Raw genomic sequence first — 11,762 nt, 5'->3', positions numbered from 1 at the left:
TGTAATCACAAGGTCATGCTCATGCTCAAGAAAGTTAACTGCAGTATCCCCTTAGTATCTAGTAAACATTTTACATTCAAAATTTCCAGGAGTATCCTGAAAAGCTTCTCTTAAAAAGCAAACACAGTTTAGTCAAGGGCCACCAACTAAGCTGCTTTTCAGATTAGGGCTTGAAAGGAGTAAATGAGCTGGAATAGCCCTGTCTGTAGAAGCGACCTGATGTGAGCAGTGACTGTGCTCAGTGTGAATCGCTGGCATTACTCTGTGCCACTTCCTTTGTAGACCAGCATCTCGTTTTTAAATTGAGGGATCATGCACTATAATAAAATACGTGAAGTGCACCATAGTTTTTTACATATATATAAATCATTTAACCAACCCCTTGATCGATCTAGAAACTATTTTCAGTGTCCCATAAGAGTCTGTTGTGTCTCTTCCGAGTCCACACTCTTGCCCCAGGAACCACTGGGATACCTTGTGCCATTATCAATTACGCCCGCTCCTGAACTTCCTATAAATGAATCCTGTTGTAAGTAATGTTGTGTGTGTCTGCTTTTTCTTCATGCAACACCGTAGCTCTGCGCTTGACCCATGTTGTGCAGTGTGCCAGTGGGGCATGCTTCTTTTCCAGTGGCTAAGTTGTCTTCCAGTTTCTGGCAGGATCGGTGGGAATTGACTGGAAGCAGTGAGCATGTGTTTGTTTAAAGTTGTATTCCATTTGATATACTACAATTTGCTTATTCATTCTCCAGTTGATGGACATTCGAGCTACGACCCACGTTTATTTACTACAAACAAAGTTGCTCTAAATATCCTTATCCGTAACTCCTTGTGTTCAAATGTATTTCTCTGAGATACATAACGAGGAATGAAATTGATGGTCCATGGGGCAGGTCTGCGTTTAAATTTGGTCTATACTACCAGACCGCTATACATAACGAGGAATGAACTTGATGGCCCATGGGGGAAGTATGGTTTAAGTTTGGTCTATACTACCAGACTGCTTTCCAGATTGGATGTGTGTCATTTTATATTTCTTTCAGTGGCGTGGGAGCTCCAATTACTCCACTTACATGCCTAATCGTGGTCATTGAAATCGCTCTCAATTTTAGTCATTCTAACAAGTGTACAGAAGTTTCACACTGTGGTTTCAATATGCATTTCCCTGTAGAAGTATGCTGTTATGTCCTTCTTCACAGACGTATTTGGTATCATCTTTAATAAAGTGCCTGTCCATTTGACAATCAGTTTTTCATGTTGTATTCTTCTTATTGATTTGAAGGGGCTACTTGCATTCCAGATACGGGTGTCTCCCAGTTAAACCCAACTTTACTGAGAGCTTCTCTCAGTAAAAACAGAAAGGCTTTTCAGCTGAACTTACATCACATGGTAGCATCGAGGGTCTGACTTATCCATTTTCAAAAGAAGGAAATAATTCAGTCAGTCAGCCCGAGCAGAAAGGAGATAGTATATTTTAATTAATTCCATTTTAAATAAGAACGACAACAAAGGAAACATCTGGACCAGTAGAGCACTAGTCCTAGGAGTATTTGCATTTATCTTCTTTACACAAATAAGCTTCCTTTTGGTCAACCAGCACTTGGTATTTTTAGATAAGCAGCCGGATCTACTGGAAACTGGGTGACCATGCCGTTTTGTGGTGGTCATCACAAGGCTGGTGTCGTGGGGTAGAAGAGGAGGAGGAGGAAGGGCAAAGAAACATTCTCTTCCTTCACTAACTCAATTGCATCATGGCTGACTCAGAGCGGGACTGCAGGGCAGGACAGAAGTGCCTCTGTGGGTTTCTAAGGCTGTACGTTTTTATGGGAACAAAAAGCGCCTCCTCTTTCTACCAGGCACAGGCAGCCCCTGGTCTCTTGGCTGCTCTCCTAGCAGCCTGGCCACAGAAAAGTGGGTCGTCTCCTTCCGCATTGGCCAAATCAAGACTTATTTTCTAAGTCCTGCACACATCTACAGAATAGTTTTGGAAAGCAGCCACACATTACTATTTGTATTCTTTTGTCGGTCACTTCTCCACACCCTCTTTTTTCCAGTTTTATCTGCCCATTCGCATGTACTGTGACTTTCATGAATGATTCCTCCCACAGCGCCATTTAATACCTGGTGGTATAATGGTGGGGTAGTCGTGCGGGACTGCAGAGCATGTGGCTGTTTATAGTTGACAGATTGAAAATAAAAATTTACATATATGCTCTACATTTATAGGGGCATCTTTTTGACATGATTTAAACCAAATGCAATACCTTTTAGCATCTGCTAAGAGAATTATCACCTTCTTACCATATAAAAAAAAGGAGATTCAAACAAATGGGACATTTTTTTCCAATGACATTACAACTGATAAGTGGTCAACGTGAATCAAGCCCAAGTTCGAGGTTTGAGCCCAGGTGGTCCCATATCTCCAGCCTTCCTGAATCAGGACAAGCCAGGCTGTGAAGGAGGAGGCATGCAAGACCAGGTGCAGGCCACGTCCCTCGGGCTCTGCACTTCATTCCACCCAGGAAGAAAGGAGGGACTCCACCTGTTCCCTCCAGGGCACATTGCTGCAGGGCCTGCAGCGTTCCCACGGCTGGCTGTACGTGGCAAGAGGCTAAATGCTCTTGAGTTTCTCCCTTCTGGAAATGCCATTGGTGATAGCGGAACCATGTCATGATCGTTTTCCAGGAATAGAGAGAGAACGCAAGCGTGGCCACGTACTGTGCTGGAAATGCTAAGCCTTGAACACATTCCTATGTGGCCATCTCTCAAGACATTTCCTAGGAACCCGCTCAAATGGTCAGGCACGTTAGCGCTTTCAGAGTGCTAGCCACATGATGAACTTAACATGGGCTAGATGATTACTTTAATTGTTTGCTCATTTAATTATTAATTTCCTAAATATGGATTAGTAATTCCTTATGGATTTAATGATTGATTTCAATAATTTATGGATAATTATTTTAATATCTTATACTGTCTATTTAAAATGTTCCATATTTTATTCATTTAAGGTATTTTATATTTTAATGTTGCAATTGTTATTTATTGAGATGCTATTTTGTATTATTTAATTCTTGTATATTGAAAACGCTTGGTTATTATTTATTTATTAGTTAATTATTCTCTAATTATTTGTCTGCGTGGGACCTGGGCCTCAGAAAAGGGCCGTGGCTGCTTGAGAGTGAGCAGGAGGGAATCAGTACATCTACACCTTGAACACGGTCTTCTCTAATTTAGTCATTTCAGCAGCCAGACCACGGTTTATACGTGAGGGCAGATTTGAGGTGGGGACTAACTTCTGACTATATTCATCCTCAGGAACTCAGCTGGTCAGGAGACTGGGTTTTGAAGCATACTAATAAAAGAAGAAAACAACTTACTACATTTTTGACCATGGACTGTTTTGTTAACTCTGACAAATTCCCAAGAATTGAAATTTCCTAGAAACAAAAAACTTCCAACCAAACCCTAATAGTGATCTATTTTTCTCTCCTGAAAGAAACCAATTTTTAAAATAGGGAAATGAGGGAAGACAACAATATGAGCCATGGCTACGATTGTGGTAGGAGTTAGTCCTAGCTGCAGGCCTGCTCCAAGTTCTGACAGGTCCTTTGACGATCAGATGAAGCCCTTTTTGGTTCGGATGCTGTGAGCCCTGTCAGTGAAGGGAGATGCAGGCTTAGGGACAGTCTAACAGGACAGGGTCTGAAAAGGGACTAATTAGACAAGGAGAAGAATTTGTCACTTTTTTCTGTGACGTGTGATAGCTAGCATTTAACATGCAGGGGACAATTGTCTTCCCCTTGATTTTAATGCATATCGACTCTGTGTTTATTATTCCTGACAAAGAAAAGTATCAGGTAATGTCACTACCCCAGAAGAGAAAAGAGCCCACTTAAGGCAATTAAAGAACGATATAGTGCAGCCTAGAACATAGTCCCATAAGACGAGCAAGCATTGATCCCAAGGCGATGAAAGTGGGTTGGTGCAGCCTGGGAAGACATCGCCCCAGCAGTGGGCTCACCTGAGCTCTCAAAGGTGCGGAGAGCCCGTGGGCGGCGCGCAGGGTTTGTGTTTGACTGTTCATCTAAACGTTGGCGCCCACCCAGTGAAAGACCTGGTGTTTTGCTTTGCTAAGATAAACAAGAAGCAAAACAGTGACGATCACAGCCAAGAAACCCTATGGGGCAGTTCTATGAAGTGACACCTGGGACAGAATCCTTTCTTTCAAAGGATGCAGGAAGTTCCAGGAGGGGCGGGACTGGGCTGGATTTGGAAGGCATTTCAGAGTGCAGTCCTCTGGGACTAACGGAGACTAGTACTTCCAGAAGGCACCCTTAGGGGGCTTCAGTTGGAACCACAGGAGATGACGGCACCCACCATGTTCAGAGCCAACTGTAAGAGAGGGCAGAGTCACTCTCTTTAGGGAGAAAACGCAGTTTACAAAGAGCCTCTACCCAGACAGGTCCTTTTCTGTTTTCACTTCAGGGGAGTGTGTTCAACACCTGGAAACCCATGTGGGTTGTGTTATTAGAAGATGGAATTGAATTCTACAAGAAGAAAAGTGACAACAGTCCCAAAGGGATGATCCCCTTGAAAGGCAGCACCCTCACCTGCCCGTGCCAGGACTTTGGCAAAAGAATGGTGAGTTGGCTTCACAAGCTTTGGGGAACTCCAGGTCAAGCACGGACCAGTCAAGGGCACAGGTGCAGTGTGAATGGTGCTCTTGGGCCCGTCGCCCCCCTCACTCTCGTGCCCCGGGATTTGGATCTAGAACCACATGAACCAAGTACTTCCGGAACAAGGCTGGATCAAGGGCTTTGCTTCTTTAGGCGGCCTCAGCTCAGTGAAAAGCGCCATTTCTAATGGATGTGTTTTGTTTTTCAGTTTGTGTTTAAGATCACCACCACCAAACAGCAGGACCACTTCTTCCAGGCAGCCTTCCTGGAGGAGAGAGATGCCTGGGTTCGGGACACCAAGAAAGCCATCAAGTGCATTGAGGGAGGCCAGAAGTTTGCGAGGAAATCCACCAGGAGATCCATTCGACTGCCAGAGACCATTGACTTGAGGTGATTTCCGGTTTGTGCCTGTCTGCCCTTCCGTTGTTTTCCTCGGGGATCTCTCACCGCAGATCCTGGTCCCACGCTTGCTGGCCCCTCCTGACGGCTTGACTCGCTCTTCCAGCGCACTTGGCTGTTTGTTTACCTGGGTCTGGAGGAGGGAGCGTGGCTTCTCCACGACCTAGCTGCTGCTAAGAGGAGGCGGATGGAGTAAAAATTCCCTCCGTTTGAGTTCCCTGTCACTTACAGTGCATTTATGTATCAGCCATCATCAGTGAGCCTTGAAAGAGTCCCAGAGTAGAGAGGAGAAGGGGGTGGGGGGGCATGCGCAATGTTGCAAGCAAGCTGTCAACGTCAAGCATTCTCACAGTCAGCCAAGGCCTGTTGGGGTCAACACTGATCTTGGCTGGGCCTGTTTTGAGTCCTGACCTAGTTGAACGACCTATTCAAACAGGTCAACCCAGTCTCAGATGGGGGTTGGGAACAAGGCTTCTTTCTCCCGGAATGCTTGCGATCCATCTTCTCCTGTCACAGGAGCCCCCTTTTCTCGAAGCCTTTTAACTTCTGGGTTGTTTTGCTTTGACATCAAGCATGCCCTGAGACGGTGGTCTTGTCAAGAAGAAGCCTGGGCTGCATGCTTCAATTAGCCCACAGGGATTCTGTTTCCATGGGTGGAAGAGCGTCCCCGGGAGGGGACTGAAGCTACTGCTGCCATATGCCCAAGGCAGGGCTTGGTATACCGTAGGAATCTGATAAACGTTGAGAGTTGAACTTAGTAAGACTGAGCAGCTTCCTTCCCCAAGGAGGCTTTTGCGGTAAAGAAGCAAGAGGTGGCCCCTCATCTAACTGCGTGCCCTGGCCAGCAGCGTTCCTGACCACAGCTGTCAGTGCTAAGAGCAAGGGTGCTCTGTCTACAGAAAGACACGGGAGACTTGGGAATGGCATTGTTCTGTTGGTTGGGACTCCTCTGATAAGGCTGGCTTGCTTTCATATTTCAAGGACCAAAACGTTGCCTTACCTCTCATAGTGTTTAGGTAAGAAGCAGATCTAGTTAGAAGGTTCCCGTTGAAGGCACATATCCACACTTTCAAGTGTCTACCCTGGGAGGCTTTACAAGAACTAGGACACGAGGGTGGAGGGTCCTTAAAGACCTAGAATGTGAGAACGGCAGGCTCTGATCAGCTATGGAGCATTGCGCCCGAGAACATTTCATATTGGCACCTCACTGGGGACAGTTCTCCATCTCAGACACCAGGCTTACAACCGATCCCAATGTGTAATACATTGAAGATACATTCAGTAACTTCCTAGTGTGTTTTGTAGGCCACAGAGTTAGGCACACATTGACCCTTCCCTTGAGTTACTGATGATGTGGAGACAGATTCAGGGCTGCCCAGGGAGTGGGGACTCCCTGCTCAGAGCTGGCCCCTGCCAGGTGACGCCCCTGCGAGAGGACATGCCTCTCTGAAATGCTCCCCCCTCACCTGCCTCTTTTCATCTCTGTGCAGCGCCTTGTATCTGTCCATGAAGGACAGCGAGAAAGGAATCAAAGAACTGAATCTGGAGAAGGACAAGAAGATCTTTAATCACTGCTTCACAGGTAAAGGGCCTCGCAAGCATGAAGGGGGGCAGCTGGAGCCGGTGATGGGGGGCTAGCTCTGCCTGTGCCTGGTGTGTGAGGCGGAGCTGCAGAGCAAGAAGATGCAGGCATGGTAGTCTGCAGACTGCTGACTACCAGGAGGTCAGGGGTGGGCAGAGGGAACAGGGAGAGGGAGGGATAGGTTATGGATGGGGAGGGATGGGGGAAAAAAGAACCGCATAGCTGGAGGGGGTGGCAGGATGTTGTTGATTTTATTTCTGGAGGTGTGCTGGGTAAATATAGATGGTATGTTTCTTGAAACACAAACAGAAAATCCCTCCGAGTCCTTCTCCCTCAACGCTAAACAGCGGTCTGAGAAGCTTAACACAATAAACAAAAAAGAAAGGAAGAAAAACAACATTAAAATAGACTGGGAGTCTTCAGGGAAAAACAAGTTCATCTGGAACCCCGTGTTCAGCCCACACTGTGGGCTGAAGATGGAGAGTGTGGGAACTCCAACCTCTGATCAGCTGTGGACCGTTGTTCCCGGGAACATTTAAAAACTGCAGGGGCAGTTTTCAGCCCAAACAAGCCAGCACACACTAATACATTCATCGTTGGTGCCATTTGGAGACTCTGATGGTTCCTTAGAGGCCCAAATGGGAGGATACTTTTGGAACCAGGCTTTCCAGATGCCAGGCAAGGCTTCCTCATGTAGGAGGAGGGGTCCCGGGAGAAGAAGCTGAGAAGCCATCCAGGCAGCAGATAATTCATGACAGTAGTCCCCGTGAGAATCAGGAAGATGAGGGGGGCAAGAGCATGAGGTGGGGTAACAGAATAGCACCCCACAGGGATTCAGCGTCTGAGGGTTCAGGCATCCAGGAAAGGCCTGGGCTCTGATTTAGGATTAAGATTGGCAAAAGCAAGACAGATCTCCAACTCTGGCAGAGTGCACATCAGTAAGACAAAGGCTCAGGCCCAGGGAATGGGGGTGGGGGAGGTTCCAATGTGCAGCCTAGCATTTCTGAAGTTCCCTCCACTGAGTGTCAGTCAGGGTAGGTCCTAGTGGAACTTTCTTGTGGAAGTCAGGCAGACTCAAGAGGGAAATGAGGTCCTTGGCAGAGTCTGGGACCCACCCTGTGCTGACACAGGGCAGAGGGCCTCGAATGGACACTGGACACACGGACACTGGACGGAACTTTTGCTCAGATTGCCCGCTTCACGGAATGAGCATGGCATCTAGGGTTAAAATCTGCTGCGGGTGTCACGCGAGGCCTAATGTTGCTTAAACACCCCAAGACTTAATGTTCTCATCCTTTACATGAAGCCTATAATTGCTGTCCCACCTCATTGGTCGGATTGTTGTAAGAATGAAAAGGAGCGATGGAGTGTCCATTAGATGTTGCTGTAGAGAAAGGAAGGTGCAGACACATTTTCCATATATGAAATTCATGGAAGGCTCACTGACCAACTGTCCTCTTCGTTTTCTGAGGAGAGCATCAACCTTATCGCTCTTGTCTGGATGAGCCAGGGCTCATTGGCTAGGAGGAAGGGGTTCAGAAAGTCTCCATTATCGAAGCCCCCTCCTCATTTTGACTCGCTCATACCACACCATTTGTCATACAGAGCTTGATGGTACCCACTGCCGTCAAGTCAATTTGAACACAGAGACCCTCTAATTCAATCGATCGATCGGTTTTAGGTCTGTCTCTTCACAGCCCTCTCTTGAGGCAGAAGGTTGACTCTATGATGTCGCAAGTCTCCATTGCACTTTTAAAGGCCTGGCACTCACTCCCAGTGTTGACCCCACATTGGGATTTAGGACGTAATGATGATATGTCGAGTCACTGAAGGTGATGCAAACTATGGATGCGCTCAACTGGTAACCCAAAGGGGTTTGGGTCCCCACCCCCTCACCTGGGGTTCCCCAGAAGAAAGTCCCAGTGATCCACCTTCAAGAAATCACCCATTAACTACCTCCTGGCACACAGTTCTGCTCTATCTCACCTGGGGCTGCTACCAATCAGAGTCAACTCGACTACGGCAACTGCTTCTATGCTTGGCAATGGTGTATGCATAGGCTAGGCTCCTCTACTTAAAGACTTGCAATGGTTCTTCATTGCAAATATTCTTACCCGGCCATCAAAGCTCTGCTCACCCACAGTCCCCCTCCTGCCTTCCTCTTGTTCCCCTTTGTCTTCTTCCCCCCCAGCTCCTCCTCCCGTCCCCCAAGGCTGCTTCATGCCTGGGAGCATCTGCTCACGATGCTGCTCGTTCGGCCTGTGTGGGTTCCTCACAGCCCATGCCTCATCTGCTTGGAAACCACCTACTCGCTTTAAAAAAGCAGTAGCCCAGTGTTACTTCCTCTATAAATCTTTTCTTAACAAGGCACCAACAGCCGGGCCTGCTGCCTCTGCCCCTCCCACTCCCACCCTCAACACCTCAAAGATTGGGGCCCAAAGCTCCACTGTAATGACCTATATTAGTGGTTCTTAACCTGTGGGTCCTCGACCTCTTTGGAGGTCAAACGACCCTTTCACAGGGGTTGCCTAAGACCATCGGAAAACACATTTCTGATGGTCTTAGGAACCAAGACACCGCTCCTCTGTCTCCTGGCGGGTGTGCCCACACGCAGAAATGCCCACATCCGAGTACCAGGTGTGAAGACGGTTGCCCATGCTACACCATGCTTCAAGACAAAATTTCATTTCTTTGGCATTAGAAATAATTATTTCATAATATATAATTACATATTTTTTGTGGTTCACCACTATGCTTTAATTATGTTCCATTTGTAACCATGAAAATACATCCTGTACATCAGATATTTACATGATGATTCATCACAGCAGCAAAATTACAGTGATGAAGTAGCAACGAAAATAATTTTAGGGTTGGGGGTCACCACACCATGAGGAACTGTATTCAAGGGTGTCGGCATGAGGAAGGTTGAGAACCACTGGGCTAGAGTACCCATTTGTTACAAGGCGTCCTTGTTTACAACCCATCTCTCCCTTTTAGAGTCCTTGTAAAGTATTCTCAATCTCATCAGTTTTTTAGACCTTTTTGGGTGCTCAAAATATCTCTGTTCCTTAGTGGAATATGTGAATGGGTTAGTAAAAAGGACACTTATTCCTCACTTAGCAACCTGCCCAATCATATCATTACATGGTTGCCATGACATCGCTGAGAATGATGACCCTGCCGAGGTGGCTCATCACCCGAACCTTTCCAGCTAACGTTCCTCATGGCTCTCCCCTCACTCCTCCTTATTGCCAGGTGTCTACTGCGAATGCCACACGTCATTGGATACTAGAGTTTTTTTAACCGCTGTGCTAAATAGAAAGTATTGGATAAAAAGAAAGTTTACAAGTGAAGAATAGTTGATTTCTTTAATACATGCGTTGCCTCTTGACATGGCTAGCCAAACCAATGGCCATAGAGTCGACTCTGACTCACAGTGACCAGCGTGTCCAAGAAGAACTGTGCCCCAGAGGGTTTTCCAAGGCTGCTTTTGCTGAGGTAGACTGCCAGGCCTTTTCTTCTGAAACACCTTTGGGTGCACTTGAACTGCCAGTCTTTTCACTGGTAGCAAGCACCCTCCAGCGACTCTATAAGAGGATGTAGAGGTTTAGAAAACCCTTTACACGAGTGCCTCTGTAGCTATCTATCTCAGAGAGTTTCCTTTGGCCTTGTACTAGAGAAATGAGACAGGTCAGATACTTGGGGTCTTGGGGCCAGTTCAGGGTTCATTGTCAGGGCCTTGCTCCTTGATAAAGAGAAATAACCTTCCTTCTTCTGGAACTATCCAGGTAACTGTGTCATCGACTGGCTGATATCCAGCCAGTCCATTCGGAATCGCCAAGAAGGGCTCATGATTGCAGCCTCACTGCTCAATGAAGGGTACCTGCAGCCCGCGGGAGACCTGTCCAAGAACGCGGTGGACGGCACCTCTGACAATCCATTCCTGGACAACCCCGATGCTTTCTACTACTTTGTAAGTGACAGAGCTGCCCACCTGCTCTTGGTGTGATGGGGCTGTCTGGGCAGATTCTGGATTGATTCCTGTTCTTGTCCACCTATGTGAAAGAGCCCCGCCCTATAGAGAACTGTTAAGAGATGAAAAGGGGCCAAGGGATTAGTGAGAGAGACCAAGAAAATACCTGTAGTCCCAAGGCCTGTTTGCTAATTTAAATGCAGATTCTAAAATTTCTATTACCCTATTGCTACACCAGTTGGACAGTTGCTCCCCTTCCACAAAGCCTGCCATGCTTATATCAATCTGTTTAAAGCTTTGGGCTGCCACCAACCACAAACTTGGTGGCTCCAACCCACCAGTAGCTCTGCAGAAGCAAGATGAGGCTGTCGGCTCCTATTCAGAGCTACTGTCTCAGAAACCCTATGTGGGTCACTGTGGGTCAGAATTAACTTGATGGTAATGGGTTTGGTTTGGTTTTTTTTTTAAATGTACTCCCTCCCCACCAAAAAAACCAACCCCTCACTGCCATCAAGTCATTTCTGAGTCAAGACCCTATAGGACAGGGTAGAACTGCCCCTGTAGGTTTCTTAGGATATAACTCTTTACAGGAGTAAAAAGCCTCATCTTTCTCCCAAGGAGCAGTCAGTGGTTTTGAACTGCTGACCTTGTGGTCAGCAACCCAATGTGTAACGCATTACGCGCCACATGCCAAAAGACTCTTGATGGTGAGACAGTTAAGTATGTGGCTGTTCACTGAAACAATGGTGGTTCGTGCACACCCAGGGACCTGACCATTTTCTCTGGTCAACATAACCTAGGACACCCGGTGGGGCAGTTCTACTCTGTCCTGTAGAGTCATGACCAATCGGGGCCAGCTCAAGGTGCCTGACAACTCAACAGTACATGCCAGGCACTTTCTTAGAAAATAACAGCGTGAACACCAAACCAACCAACCAACCAACCAACAAAAAAACCCCAAACAGCAGGAGTTCAGGCCTCCACAGACCTTCCTTTCTAGAGGGAGAGCTGCGAAGGCAAAGGTGTGAGGCACTAGCATTTTCCCAAAGATACACAAAGACACACAGCCATTACTACCCACATTGTACATCGTGTGGCCCCCTCCCATCACCTGTGTTCCTCCCAC

General features: G+C 47.0%; 1 protein-coding gene across 1 annotated transcript in view; it reads left to right on the top strand.

Moving 5' to 3' along the window:
- PLEK (pleckstrin) overlaps positions 1-11,762 on the top strand; it is a 39,440-nt gene that overhangs the window by 12,893 nt on the left and 14,785 nt on the right. Inside the window, exons 2-5 of the mRNA XM_004710251.2 lie at positions 4,489-4,644; positions 4,888-5,069; positions 6,569-6,660; positions 10,452-10,636. Coding sequence (XP_004710308.1) covers positions 4,489-4,644; positions 4,888-5,069; positions 6,569-6,660; positions 10,452-10,636 — 615 coding nt within the window. The remainder of the gene's footprint in view (positions 1-4,488; positions 4,645-4,887; positions 5,070-6,568; positions 6,661-10,451; positions 10,637-11,762) is intronic.

The sequence above is a fragment of the Echinops telfairi genome, unplaced genomic scaffold (genome assembly GCF_000313985.2).
Source record: "Echinops telfairi isolate 266 unplaced genomic scaffold, ASM31398v2 ScPeMD7_2573;HRSCAF=3158, whole genome shotgun sequence".
NCBI classification, from domain to species: Eukaryota; Metazoa; Chordata; class Mammalia; order Afrosoricida; family Tenrecidae; genus Echinops; species Echinops telfairi.
This window is presented reverse-complemented; position numbering and strand designations above follow the sequence as displayed.